Here is a 15492-nt window from a genome sequence, read left to right on the forward strand (position 1 = left end):
GTAACGTAAGTAAAATTAAGAAGGGATTCAGAGGAGACAGTATATGTTGCAAACATTTTAATGATTACTGTTGAGCTTACACATTGGGTGTTTTGTTGTTTTTAAACTTCAAACTGCAACAAGTTAAATAAATGTTTATAATATACAAAGAAAATACAACCAAAAGTAAAACTTGCTTTAAGTGTGCCTTGCACTAGAAACCAGTGTTGTGTTTTTTTGTGTTTTTTTTTTTTTAATAGCTTTATTGTTGAACTGCACAAATACACTTAAGGATTTGATCTTCATAGCAGGGGATTTGAGAAATCAAAATATATTCCCACTTGAAAGAAAACAAAAGGTTGTGCATGATTATATGCAAAAACCCACTACAATACTCCAATAGTGCAGGCACCATTAAAAAAGAAAAAAAGCTGGAGATGCCCATTAACTCTAAGTTTTAAGGAAGCAAGTTTCTGACCAGTTAGCTTAAAGCCAGCAAAACAGGGATCAGTGATGGCAACTGTAGTGTACAAGGTATTAAATGACAAACTTTACACAAATACACTGTTAGAAATTTGTATCAGTGAACACTGAAAATCTGATGATCTGTTCTTTGGAACAGTCAAACAGAACCACCTTAATTTCCAGTTGTGCAAGCCCTTGAAGCATCACACAGTGTTCTGTGCCAATTTCTTGCTGGCTGTGTAGTTACAAGGATTTATTCTGTCATTAGCAGCTAACAAAATTATTCCACATGTTCCTCACGAGTGAATAAAGGCAAGTCTCGTCAGAGCACAGCGTGGAGATCATGTTTTTCTGCACACAAACACAAGAGGCTTTGCTAGTATCAAAAAACACTTTCTGATGTCCAATATTGCAGTCAACAACTCAGTTGAGATGGAAGCCTTTCTCCATTGTAGCAGCTAGGAGACGCTCTCTCATAATCTCCTCAGAAGAATACTCAGGCAACTTCAGGTAATGCACACACGTATTCACAGATGGGTAACTGGCATCTGTAGCATCAACCTGAGGAAAACAAAGAACATTTGCTGCTGCAGTTGTTCACTTCATGTGCTTATGTAACATAAGGATGCCAAAAAACAATGGCATCTGGAAAGTTACAGACCTAAAAATGTATCTACTTTGTATGTACATTAAATCCTTTCTAAGCAAACGAGATATCAGAGAATGGACCTGAAACCCAGTACTGAAAGCTTGGCATTGCGACATGGATTAGAAAAGGAAGAAGATTTAAAAAAACAACTAAACAAACAAAAAAACCCAATGATTTTTGTTAATGCAGCAAGGCCTACATGCAAACGCCAAATTAGCTGATTTGGAAGGGTAACTTGAAGAAACCACACCTTGCGTACAACAGTCAGTCGGGGATGTAGGTTTGCCAGTCCTCCTGGTGGGAGTGTTGAGCAACCAGTGGTGAACTGGAGGAAAGCCTTTCTTTCATCTGAAGACATACCACACAGAACTCTCACAAATCGAAGGAATCCAGGGCTTAAAATAAATTGAAATGATCAGTTATGATAACATTCTGTGACAGATGTTCTGCTACCCTCCCCTATTTTTCTTCAGACATGTATATCAGCATCTTTAGCAGTGCCTAAGTAATCACTGTAAGATCCCAGTTTCTGTTCAGTAGTCAGTTAAGAATAAAACATCATAAATCATAAAAACACTTTTTTACTCTTCTTGCTGAATACTACAAGGAAAATTGCAGGTAGATTAATAACAAATTCTCCTTACTTATCCTGGAGCGTTATTTGGCCATCTTCTCTAGCTGTTCCTACAGAAGAAAACAATTCAAAGCTATTCTCTGAAGAATCTGACTAAGCGTAAAACCTTTCATGTTCATATATGAGTTTGTTTCTAACTTGCTGAAAACTTCACGCAAAACAAAATATGAAAAAAATGTAACAGACCACAACAGATCTTCAGAGAATTCTCTGGATACCACCACTTCCATCTGTATCTGCCCAAAAAACACGGACCAGAGGGCATGTATGAAGAAAGTATTACTTTCTGCAACATGCCCGCAGGTATCAGACACCACAATTTCAGCTGTATCTTTTATGCAGGGCAGGCTGCACTCAGCATCTCAGGCTGGTTAGCATCCTTCACAGAATGCTTATACTAACATAGTTTCACACCTAATTTCTATGTTACAGCTACTAAAAAAGATGAGTAGCCAAAAACAAACCATTAAGACCACCTCCCAGTAGCCAATCAGCAGTGTATATTTTGACTGCACAGTACATTTTGTTTCAACTATACTTGAAGAAGAAATAAGAAATAAATGACAAATATCAACTGTAGCCAACTGAAGTCATAGCCACCAACAACACAGACAGAAGTAAAAATTCTCAAGTGATGCATTTTAATAGCATATATAAGTAAGCTGCTCTTATACTTCCACTAGTTTGACACAAATATTTTCTTTGTTATTTATTCTCATCATGAAAACACCAAGTGCCTTCTAATCTGTCTGTTGTAACACAATTCCAATTCTATAACATATATTCCATATATGTTAAGGCAATTAGTTGTTCTTCAATCGCTGTCAATTCCCATTTTGCATCTTTACCTAAGGAACATCCTAGGTGTTTCGTCAACCATACATCTAAGTGATTTTTAAATCACTTTGAACTGAAGTACCTGTCCCGTGTATATCCCAGTTTAGGTTCTGTATAATTGATGATATCCTCTGCTGCCCAGGAAGGTGACTGATTTCCACAAAGAATCATCTGAACTTCTTCATGGCTGAAAGAACTCAGCTTCTCCATTGGGAAGACTCTGTTGAAGCCATCTTTAATATATACAAGATATTGTTATGAACACACACCAAAAGAATGTTTAACGAAATAACATCTGCACTTCAATTGTACTTCAATTAAGTAAACATCTACCAACATTTTCTAAATTAACAAAACTGAATCTCTCCAGGGTTTGTAACGGTATACCTAATGCAAAAGTGTTATGAAACAAATCTCTTATTTACCTGCTACATCCTCAAGTGTTTGTTTTTGAAAGCCATTCTACATCACTAATTCAAACCAGGACACCCTGAACATCAGGAAGTCCACTTAAATATATATTCTGCCATAATTAAAATTACCTCTGAATGCCTCCATCTGTTTCTGTATACCAGTATGCATACAGAAGTCAAACATGAGATCCACATACTCCTCTGCATTATCCATTGTTACAGTCTGTAAAAACAATATATAAATACTCTAAGAATTCACAGTGCATTACAATTACTGCTGAGATTTCTGAAAGTTGGTTGATTCCTTACCTCATCTTCACCACCTGGCTTGAGATCTACAGCTGTAAATCCATACACTTTGGATGACGGGCAAAACTGAAAATTTAAACTTCAAGACAGAAAAATCGTTAGTTGCTAACTGGAAACAAGTTTGCTATTGCTTTTGTAAATACTCAAGATTAATGAACCTTTCCTTCTCTTCCATTTCAAAATACTGCGGATCATTTTGCATACACCTAAAAGTGGTACCACAGTATAAAACTACAATTGGTAATGGACTTTGCAAATAATAGATATCTCCAGTCTACAGTATGCATGTGTATTTGCTCACTACTTACTTGGTCTTGCTATAAAAAAATTCTTGCAGTATTCTTCAAACTATCAGCCTCAAAACAACTTGAGCAGCTTAATTTAGTTCATGAACTCAAAGATAATCATTTACATTAATTTCCAATGCTAATAGTTATAAAGACACAACATACTTAGGCCCTTCAGTGGTGGTACTTGTGCTTTTTCTCATTCTCTCTTTCATTACACTTAAGTCAACAAGGCCATAAGCAATTACCGAGCCCTAACTATGTAACTCCTGTGACAGAAGATGACTTTTACGAATAACTCACACTACCAGTGTTGTTTGAAAAGAAATATTTTAGAACCACAGAAGATGACATCCTGACTCAAAATCACACAGGTATGATTAGTTTTGTATCTTCCAACACTGCACTGATGTCTATTAATACATACCCACGTTTCAGAAAAGCTCAAAGGGTTCTCATTAAAGGTTCTCCAAAAAGTTTAATAAATTTCAATACTTGTCATAACAAATGGCTTGATTCACATTTTTGTAAAGGTCTTAGCAAGTATTTAGGTGTTCCTACAGAGCCATAGTGGCATCATGGTGCAGCCATATTTAAGTTAAAACATTAAAAAAAGCCTGAACAGATAAGAAGGAAAACCCCTAAAAACAAGAAGGAACTAGAATCTACCTATAGACAGCAAAATGGATTTTGCTGCATCTCTAATGATTGCACCTTCCCCCTCACAATGGTATTATTGAAAACAAAGAAATCTCAATTCTTATTAGATGTGGTAATGTTCATCTCCAATACAATATGGTTTGTTTACTTATAAATATGAAAATTCTTACCCTAAATCCTCTATGCTAAGCGGCGGCCCAGAACCTGATGGATTCTTCAGCATTAATTCCTGTAGTTTTGTATTTTTTTCATCTTCTGACAGACTTTTGTTGCTTAAAATTTGACGCCTTTTAATTGCAAGGTCCTTAATTTCTTTTAGAAACCTTGCTCTATGTGGATTTATTAATTCAAAGTCTTCCCATGTTAGAATTCCATTAAACCAGGCAGGAGGTTTAGGTTTTGGTGGATCAAGAATAAATTCTGATTTGGAGTCTTCTTCCAGACTTCCTACTGACAATGAATCATGCCCTTCTTCCGTAGAAGCCTCTGACTGACTTTCAGTACAGTGCAAGTCCCTGTCACTCCGTGATTCATATATCAACTTACTCATATTGCTTTTAATGTCTCCCATACACATGAGTTTAAAAAAAGGCTTAGAAATGGGTAAATCCACAAGTCTGTTGTCTTGAATGCATTTAGCCAAGAAAATTCCAAGGAAATGAAAGAGTTTGGTTATCCTTTCAAGTTCATCACTATCTTGTGGGAATGGTGCTGTGAAGAGTCCACATGATCGCTGTACATAGTAACCAGGCGGTTTTAATCCACCACCAATATCAACCTGATTTAAGAGACAGAAAATAAACATTAACATTAAAAATGCATAAATAAAAATAACACTGATAAAGGTGAATTTAATCATATGACTGTGCCAGTTAACTTACTATTACTGTACTTTTGTGTTATAAAGAAAAAAATGAGAAGGAGCTACGGAACACTGTGGTCATTCCTGATGATGATGAGTGGCTGCTCAGTGACCAAGTGCTCTTTCCTTCCTGGCTATCTAGCTCATTTTTCTCTTACATAAGTTTTGAACACTTAGAATTTAACAGGCAAACAGAAACAGACCTGACGAGACTCATCATCTGGAAAATCGTCATCGCAAAGCCAAGCTCCCAGATCTGTCCTCTGAAATTCTGCTGCTACCAATGCATAAAACTCCAAGGTAGGACCCAGGCCCGTTCCTTCCTCCCCTAAAAACTCAACCTATAAAAAAAACCAAAAACACACGGAATATTAACAAAAAGGAAATATCTAGTGAAATGTTCAGTGTTGGTTATGCAACAGGATGTTTCATATCCCGGCCAGCACATTAGAAATGGCTATCTAAGCTCACTCTACTAGGCAGATATGCTTTACCTCTAGAACAGATTTTCTGTCTGCATGGATCTGCATGACATTTTCTGCCCATTCCATCAGGGATTCACCTCGCGGAACTTTCACCCTTTCATGCTTCAGGCGCCCCACTCTGAATTCTCCCGGATCATCACGTCGCACCGTGCTCGTGCTTCTTGTTCTTTCAACAGTGGCTTCGCGTCTGTTTTGCAGCCACACAATCGCTCTAGAAAAAAACCCCGCAAAACAGTTACTTAAAACTTGAAAGTATCCACTATTAAAAAGTTACTTTGTTAAGTACTAATCACCTTTTTCAGAATTATCCAAATGCAGAAATATGGGCTGCTTTATATTTTATGAATTTAGCAAGCTAAATAATTTTTTGTTACTATGAAGGGTCAGACAATGTGTAATATAATAAATAGCAACAAAAACATTTAATATATATTTGAATTACTATAGCTTTAACGTCACAGCGGAATGAACAGAGGGCATCATACTTTATATCACACATGCAGAAAACCCTACAGTTTCTTTCTAATGGTAGTTGGCCATTACAGGTTGCACTATACTGCAGAATAGTTGTACATGAGCCCATTAATACTGACCAAGTTCTACAGCACAATTTACTTGCTTACATAATAATCAGAGAAGCATTAAACCAAAGCTTAAGTGCAGTCATTCATATATAAAATGACATTAAGTTATAATAATTAGAGTAATAATAACATAATGAAACTCTTACCTATATAGTTATGGGCAACAGTACAAAAAGTTTACTTAAAAAAATTCAAACATATTACTAGTGTTACAGGAATTATACAGGTCTTTTGTTCCTCCATAGCTCCAAAAGACCCATATCAATTAAGCAAGAATAAGATTAAGCAAGCCTCTAATAACAATACTTATATCACAGAATCACAGAATCACCCGGGTTGGAAGGGACCTCAAGGATCATGTAGTTCCAACCCCCCTGCCTAGCAGGGCCACCAAACGTACACATTCAGATCAGGTTGCCCAGGACCCCGTCCAACCTGGCCTTGAACACGTCCAAGGACGGGGCATCCACAACCTCCCTGGGCAGCCCGTTCCAGGGCCTAACTACTCCCCTTGTGAAGAAACTACTCTCCTTGTGAAGAAAATATATATATATGAAGGCAAAGTTCAAAATTCTTGTATGGATTTTCATCTATGCAGCTATCATCTATCAACAAATCTACCATCTGTTGGTTGTTTTGTTTGACATTTGCCCAGAGGTGGTGGACATCCTGTCCCAGGAGACATTCAAAGTCAGGCTGGACAGGGCTCTGACATAGGTGTAGGTGTTCCTGCTCACTGCAGTGGAGCTGGACAAGATGACCTCTAAAGGTCCCTTCCAACTCAAACATTTCTACAGTTTCTCTACTAAGCAAAAACAAGAACAAACAAAAGTATGTGCTTTGGTTTACATTTTCAAAAATCATTTAATTCACAGTTACTTTAAGAAAGCTCTTTTATTTTTGTTTTTTAGTTCATTACGCAATGAACTGCAGCCCAATTGAATTACTACCTGGTATAACTATCTACAGGAACCCAGCCATGTCTTCAGATAACATGCTGAAGAATGACATTTCTTCAAATTCAGGAGAATATCAGACAAAAAGCCACTCATTATAAACTTTTAACACAATGCATGAAAAATGTTAGAAGTGTCCCAAAGTTCTGAAGCTTCCCAGCATCCTCCCATTTTTTCTGCTACCTGCCTAAAATGCTTAAAATCTGGAAAGCCAAGTTTATCTTATTAGGATGAGGTTTTTCTGTGAGTTACTAATTCAAAAAGCTATTTTGAAAAATAAATAAAATAAAATAAATCTGAGAGGTGGAGATTTTTATTTTTTTTTCACTTGTTTGTTTACCTTGATGCTCCAAATGCTGTGCAGGTGAAGTATAACTGTCTAGTTTCAAATGGAATTAAGAAAGGACACTTGCTTGTTAGCTGCTCACACCAGTCTGGCAAAGCTCCACTTGCTAGTGCCAAGGGTTCCTGTAGTTTAATGAAAGAAACAAAAAAAGAAAGTATTTCTTTTATTAAGCTCAGGTTGTTCCAGCAAGTTTGTAACTAATGAACAGACACCTGATATACGCAGGTTGAGTTTTCATCTATTCTTAAGCAAGTTCCTTGCTTCTTAGCAAACTCTTTTTTTTTTTTTTCTTAAATGCCACTACCAAGATGTAAGATGTTCCCTGAGTTTCTAGGGTTTGAGTGGAAACAGGATGCTTTGGCACATACAATAAGATCTGCACTAAATCCTTGGGATATCTACTGGTCAAAGTATTGTGGGGAAATCACAGTACGTAACTATCAAGATAACTATTTCTGAATTTTGCTCAAAAGTGGTCAAATACTTAATTCTGGAAGACACTACAAAACATTCAGTGGTAGTAGAGATGATCCATACTGAAAACTACTATAGTCTCTTCTAAAATACAAATGTAACAAAGACTGCCAGAATTATTTTATTACTACAAAGATATTTGGGTGCCTAAACATCCTTCATAAGACCATGAAAAACAAACTTGCTTCAATAATTAGGGTGACTTAACTGTAACTAAACAACCTCAAAAAGCAAACAAGGAAAAGAACTAAGTGAATTTAGATTCTTCATTTTCTTTGATAAAGATTAAAAAAAGATGTAGTTCCACTGAAGCATAATTTCATATCCCCAAATATTACCTGGGAAGGTGAGGGTGGAAGATATGACATCAAATAACCCCCCCTGCAAATCCTCTCCTGCCCTACAAATGGAGACTGGAGATTCCAGGATTGCAGCAATACTGTCAAGACAACCTACGCTCAGTTACCACATATCATAATACTCCTGTTCCCAATTGTGACTTTCAATTTAAAATAACTTCAAGTTTTTGCTAATGGATGAGGAACTACTCTAGCAAAAACAAAAAACTTGCAATTCTGATTTTCAGGAAGAAGCTTGATGTCTATAGAGTTAATTTGGGAAACCTGTCAGAGCAACTACTTGGAAGCATATCATTAGGTCTCTTCATTATTTTGTAATGAAATCCACCAGCTCATTAGAACAAATACTGAAGTTTGACTTAGTCATACTAAACTGACTAAATGTCAACCAAGATAGTTCAGAGAGTATCTAATATAAACAAAACATTTACAGTAAGCTGATAAGCACTTTCTTCCACCTTCCAGAAGATTTCACAGATGGTTAGGCATAAAGTAAACCATCATTTTATATATATCACGGCCTGTGTTGGGGATCATAACTGCTATCACTTTGAAACAGTTGTCTCATTGGGATGGAAAAATTTATGCTTTCTAACCATAACAATCATAATGTTCATTGCTATGCTTCTGTTCAGACTAGCCTGCTACTGCAGAATTTACTCATCCAAAATAAAATAGCTTGTATGAAACAATTCAAAAGGCAAGACAGCAAAAAACCTAATACATTCAAACTGTTTAAGCAAGAAACAGTTTTACCTCAATCTGCTGCAGAATTTTTGTAGTAATTTTTTTGCTTGTGAATTCATCTGGTGGAAAGTTAAACTGAGGATGCTCATCTCCTTCTGAAATGAAGAGAAAAAATTCATTTATTTTGCGTTCACTAAAACATTTGAAAAACTTTGCTTTATAACTCACATACCTTCCTGAGAAGTTCGCGCTGTGTAAGGGTCACTAGCAACTATATACAAAATGCGAAGTAACTGCAAAACATCTTCCACTCCACAGGAGTTCTGCCCACTGCCAGCTTTGGCTTGAGGTTGCTCTTTTGCCAAACTAAGGATATCAGAATTCTGAAGAGTAGAAATGGCCCCCTGGCTTAATCCAGATTTTGATCCATGTTCACAAAAATCCTAAGGAGAAAAAAATAATAATTAAAAAAAAACACACGTTACCATCCTTATGCTTGTGTGCTCCCAAGTTAATGAGCACTGAAAAATCACAATGGTTACTGTGTTTAACGCGAGCATTTAGTTCAATTGTTGATAATTCAAATCATGATTCAAACACACCTTAACACATCTATATTTAACAGAAGACAAAAAAAAAAAAAAGCAAAACAGACTTGCTATTGGTCTGTGAACATTCAAAACAAAGCACACAGCCACACATAAATAAAACGATTGGATGCAGACATATACCTTGTATGCAGCTATGAGCTGGGAACAATTTCTGTTTTTCCTAATACTTTTATTAGTGCCGGTTAATTTCCAGTGGCGCAGGAAAGCTGAATCTGCATTCTTCTGCAGGTAGGTTATCAAGTCATTCTTTGGTAATTCATCAGTGCCAAGGTACTGCTCCACATGCTCTACTGACCAGCAACCCTACAACAGGAACCACCAAGTGTTGGTTTTTCCTGATTGTAAAGTCTTCAAAATTTCATCATGCATTATATATTTGAAAAGAACATGCATGAACAATATGCTCACAAATCCTTTAGCTAATTGAAAACTGTTAGTTTTTTTAATGTAGCATTTCATAAACTGCAATAAGACTTACTTTGCTGTTTTTTAAACAGCCACTACAACATAAAGGCAGGGAAGTCTTACCATTTTTCCACTTTCTTTTTCTTTATCAGAATCCTTCATTTCTCTGTACATGATTCTAGATATTAAAACAATGAATTAGTACTCCATACTCATAAGCATGTCCTCAAAATGTGAAGTTACACACTGAGTTGTTAGACACAATGACACTTAAGTAGCATAATCCAAAACAAACAAACAAACAAAAAAAAAACTAAGCAAGTTGATTTTCACTTCCTAGAACATTTAGCAAAGCTCTTAAACTAGTGCAAGCATTTAATTTTCATGGTGTGAATAAATTAAACGCTCTGCAAGATAACTACATCTTTTTAAGTCAAGTTTGAGTGCACAAACCACTTTATTGTTCAAATTTCCCAATATGGCTTTAGGATCTTCATTGCATGAGCTCAGTGAAGCTTGAAATTCTATGGTAGTTTACATGTATGTATTAACTTAAGAGACTTGCACATTTACAAATATTTCTGTTTCTAGTATTTTTTTTTTTAAATACAAAACACTACTTTTGACACAAGACAACACAGACAATAGTTGTAACACAAACACTGAAAAAATATTCAAAGTTAAAAAACTGCAACAACCATACTGCTGTTGTCTTCATATGTATTAATTTTCCAATTAGATAGAAATTATATTGGTATGGTAAATGAGACATGCACAATTACAGTTTTAGAATTCCTATTACCATAAATCAAGTAAAGACAAGTTAGGATAGAGAGAGTAGCTGAATTTGGAATGGAGTCCATTTGTATTGTCATACATGCTCTTAAGCCCTTTAAGCCTTCTAAGTATAAGAAATGCCCTTTGCTTGAACTCGCTCTGGGTCCTCATCTCTCATAGGCTCTCAGGAGCTTAGAAGTCTCTCACTAGCACTGAGGGGAAATATTTCTTTCTTCAGACTGATGGCAGCATTCTTCCTACCAAAGCCCAGGATGCTGATGACTTTTCTTTGCTGTAAGGAGGCAAAGCTGGCTCATGCTCAACTTTATCTCTACCAGAACACTCATGCCCTTTTCTCCAACCTCCTTTCCAGTGAGATGGCTCCCAAGCAGCAGCAGTGCTGCATCCTAACCTATTGCCCTTCACACTCCTCACTAGGTTCTGCTCTGGGCTGGCACTGATTTTCCTTTCCCTCTATTTGCATGCTCAGACAATGTCTCCATATTCCTCCTAGGTCACTTGATATTCCTTCCATCATTTGAATGCTTCCTTTTAATGTTTTGAGTTCTTTCAGGAGTTTCTTCATCCATGCAGACTTCCTACTGCCTCTGCTTGACTTCCCACACATTGGGACAGACCATTTTTGAATGCGGAATAAGCAATCCCTCAATAAAGTAATCAACCAGCTTTATCAGATCCCTCTTCTCTCTCTAATACTGTCACAGTTGAACATTAGAGATCATTATCTTTTTTCTTTTTTCTTTTTTTTTTTTTTTAAATTATTTTTGAAGTAGTCATAGTACTACCTTCAAAACTGATATAAACGTTTGAACAAAAATGTAAGGAAAAAATCTAACTCTAGCATTGCTTCTTACAGAGGAGGGAGAGATCTTAACATTGTTTTTCTTCTGTCTCCTAATCAGTCACACAGTGTTTTCTGTAGAATAACAAACTTATGAGCTTACGTGTATGTTGGCTCCCAAATACGTCTAAGTTTGTCAGATTTCACATTGCCATTACAGGAAAGCTGTAACAATTTCTGTACGTAATAAAATATTGTGGATCGAAAATTTGTTAGTGGCAGTTCTACTTCTCGAGTTGTTCCAAGACCTGAAACTTTCAATGTAAGTGCTAAGCGTGGTGAAGGCATACACTCAACCTCTTCCAAGAGTTCTGAATGAGGTGTACCTGCAAAAGAAAAATCATTTGACATGATGTTAACATAAAATACATAAAACATGATGAGCAGCCTTAAATGTTAATAAAGTGGTTTAATAAGGAACTATTAAGAATTCCTACATGCAGGCCAGCAAGTTTAGCAAGTACTGAATTAAAACTATGACAAAATCAACAATGGTTCATTTCCACATAAGCCTAAAAACACGCACTCCTTTCTGTAATGAACACTGAGACTACGCCTACAGAGCTGAAGAAGAATGAACTAAGGAACAAAGGAACAAGAACCTGTGCTATGCTGCTTGTCATACAGACTGCTCAGTGACTGTATTAATTTTCCTATCACTTAGGCTTTGGAATGCCTCAGCAAGACCTCTCCAATGAAAGCTACTCTAGGCAGCTCAATACAGACATTATTCCCTGTAGGTTGATCGAGATAGCAAGAGACCTAACAATAACGCGAGTTAGATTCAAGACTGACTATTTCACATGGTGCTTAATTTACTTATTTCTCAATGCTTGCACATGCAGAAGAAAATGAAGCTCTCACTCAAACAATGAGAAGCCACACAGACACAAAAGCATGTTGTACTGGCTAATAGTGATAGGATCCCCGGAGCCCAAAAGGCCCATATAAAGCCTGATCACATATCACAAATACACCTTGTCAACATACCCGGTGGAGGGATTTCTAAATCAGTTGTTTGCTGAACATTTGTTCGACCAGGTCTTGGATCAAAAGCAGGAACCAGAGCAGAAAATTGTCGTTTCAATACATAATCATCATCCCATGTTCTTCTACGACCTCCTTTGGTCTCATACTCCTCTTCTTCCTAAAATAAAGGAAGTAAGAAGGAATTGTAATAATAAAAATTCTGTAACAGAGAAACTTCTATCAAAAGCATAAAAGTTAGTCACTGAATGCAGCAGTAACACAAAGATGAGAAAAGATTAAAAGAAAGAAGTAATACAGTTAAGTGCCAGCTATTTAATTGGTCAAGGAGTCAAAAGAATTAAGCAGAACTACCAGCATATAGAAACCTGCACTGGTAGGCTAAACTTAGAATAGGTATCTTCACAATTTCTGGAAAAAAATGAAAATTTTTGTCAAGCACCAAAATGACATAGGAAAATTTACCATCACGCAGGTCAGCAAATTTAGTGTAAATATTCTGTGTATTGCACAAACTTTGGAGTATCAAAGACTCAAATCAAAATAATGTCAAAATAAATGCATTAACTTTTCTGAATAAAGTAGGGTTTTTTGTAAATATATAAATACGTTGCTCTATAATATGCATGCATTTAATCCATTGATGAAATCAAATTCCAAAATACTGTAACTATTATGACAGGAAGAAATCTGATTTTCAACAAGCCGTAGCAAATATTAACTACTTATTACTTTTCTAAAACAAGCCTTTAATCTGTTCAGCTATTCACTGAGAAGAATGAATATGAAAGGGAACCCAGGAAAGGAACATTTTCATTTGCAGATCTGGTTCTCGGAATCTTAAAGTCTAACTTACCATTCCATTTCTACTTCTTCCCATGAAAAACAATACCAACTTAATTTAAACAACTCTGCAAAGTGATCAACAATTAATAAATTGTGCTTATCGTTTGCACTGTAGCTCCATTTAAATAGTGCTGGCTTTCCCATTCTTAAATTAGCATCATGTGCAGAAGGTAAATTAAATATTTAGTGACGTACTTGAATTTCCATCAAAAGCATAATCACAGTATGTTAAAATGCTTACTTTTGGTTAAAATGCTTACAATTTCAGCATATGAAGAAGTGGAAGCTTCTGTAGTTTGATAAATATTAATGTTTGTGCAGCAAGTATTAAACTAACATCAGTTAAGGCCTATATTTTTCCTCTTTCAATACTCATTCAGATCAACTTCAATGGTGATAGAAGACCAAGCATGCATAACTAAATAAAGCACCAAGATTCATTATAATATAGGCAAGATCTGTGGGACTAATTTCCTTCTTTTCTTGTTCTTCCCAGATATTCCACCAACCAGACTTAATTTTTACAATTTGCTTCACACAGGCCTACAGGTAAACACATACTCAAACTGCATCACTAAAAGAAAAAAAAAAACACAGGAGCCCATCCACAAAGTTACACCATTTCCATCAGCCGGTGAAATGGTGATCCACCACTTCTGCTGTCAATTTAGTAGTCCTAAAACTGAATGCATATATTTAAATTAGAATCGGAATGATGGGAGTTGAAAGGGACGTTAAAGAATATCTAGCTAAGACTCCATATTGCCAAAAACATCTGGATTTTTAATGCATCTGTTAGTACAGATAATTAAGGTAGATAACTATACCGTACCATAACTTCCTCATATTCTTGATCTTCTTGGTTATCATCTTCATTTTCATCATCTTCTTCATCTGGTTCAGGTAGATCCTCATCATCATCCAACTCTGCCAACAGAGTACTAGCTCGACAGCTATCCAGAAAATCTATAACATACATATTTATATATTTATTTGCAAAATAAATTTAAAAAAAAAAGATCTTTTTAAGACAACCTATGAAAATGTAAAATCTTTAACGTTGAGAACACTGAAAAAACAATTCTCACAAACAAAAAGAGAGAATTGAACCACTGCTGATAAAGTATATCTAACACATGAAGCCTACAACATAGTGTAATTAAGAATAAGCAGAAAGTGCTCCGTTTTTTATTTGCTTTTATCAAACATGTTTTAATTCCATTCATTTTAAATTATGAAAGACTGTAAAAATCAGTAAACCAGTTTATTTTGTCTGACTCTATATTTAGTTTTAAAAGCACGTTAATGACAATTTCCACAATAATATGTGGTAACATCTCAAATTATACTGTAAGGGACATTTTAAGAGCAACATTTTTGAAGATTTAGTTGTTACTGAATTTCTGTAACTAAAAGCTGAAGCTAGGTACAAAGATCAATTTCACCCACCTAGTACTAGCACTTTAAAAAAAATCAGGATTTCCCCCAAATAAACAAAAACAGAAAAGAAATTCACAGTGATCCAAGGCAAACTAAGATAGGGAAATATTGCATTTTTCTTTATACAAATAAACAGTCCAAATACCCTTTGAATTGTTGTTAACTCCCCAACAGACACTCTAGTGTAACTTCTGAAAATAATTGCTCAGTTGTTTCTATTTTAAGACTTGTAACCTGATCAAAATATCAACACTTAAAACAATAAATGAAGATGGTATATGTAGATATCTTAACCAACTCCAAGTGGCTCAATTCCAATGCCCTGCTAATCTGGTGCTAATCTGAACAGCCAGAACAGACTTAATGATAAACAAGAAAAAACACAATTTCTAATTACTCATTCAACCAACTTTTTACACAATTTGTGTATCTCTTCTTTCAGCAATCTCCCTCAATCCAATGAGCTTCACCTTAGAAATACTTTCCTGCATCTAGTTCTTCTTGACTTCATCAACTTAATTCCTGATTTTATCATTCAGCCTAGTTACTACAATCCCCTTTCACATCATTCATATCCT

General features: G+C 35.7%; 1 protein-coding gene across 10 annotated transcripts in view; it reads right to left on the reverse strand.

The window, feature by feature from the left end:
- Positions 1–42: 42 nt before the first annotated feature.
- The window catches only part of HECTD1 (HECT domain E3 ubiquitin protein ligase 1), a 55824-nt gene continuing 40374 nt past the window's right edge, over positions 43–15492 (reverse strand). For 9 of the 10 annotated variants that reach the window (XM_052694681.1, XM_052694688.1, XM_052694685.1 and 6 more), the window contains 16 exons: positions 14307–14440; positions 12632–12788; positions 11745–11967; positions 10126–10180; positions 9718–9900; positions 9219–9429; positions 9056–9141; positions 7461–7588; positions 5590–5791; positions 5299–5436; positions 4404–5011; positions 3287–3365; positions 3107–3200; positions 2647–2797; positions 1344–1488; positions 43–1005 (listed from right to left, as the gene is read on the reverse strand). In XM_052694681.1, coding sequence (XP_052550641.1) covers positions 868–1005; positions 1344–1488; positions 2647–2797; positions 3107–3200; positions 3287–3365; positions 4404–5011; positions 5299–5436; positions 5590–5791; positions 7461–7588; positions 9056–9141; positions 9219–9429; positions 9718–9900; positions 10126–10180; positions 11745–11967; positions 12632–12788; positions 14307–14440 — 2732 coding nt within the window. In that variant the 3' untranslated portion in view covers positions 43–867. The remainder of the gene's footprint in view (positions 1006–1343; positions 1489–2646; positions 2798–3106; positions 3201–3286; positions 3366–4403; positions 5012–5298; positions 5437–5589; positions 5792–7460; positions 7589–9055; positions 9142–9218; positions 9430–9717; positions 9901–10125; positions 10181–11744; positions 11968–12631; positions 12789–14306; positions 14441–15492) is intronic. The other variant, XM_052694687.1, reaches the window with a different exon arrangement.

Source organism: Tympanuchus pallidicinctus, unplaced genomic scaffold (assembly GCF_026119805.1).
Source record: "Tympanuchus pallidicinctus isolate F22 unplaced genomic scaffold, pur_lepc_1.0 scaffold3, whole genome shotgun sequence".
Classification (NCBI taxonomy): Eukaryota; Metazoa; Chordata; class Aves; order Galliformes; family Phasianidae; genus Tympanuchus; species Tympanuchus pallidicinctus.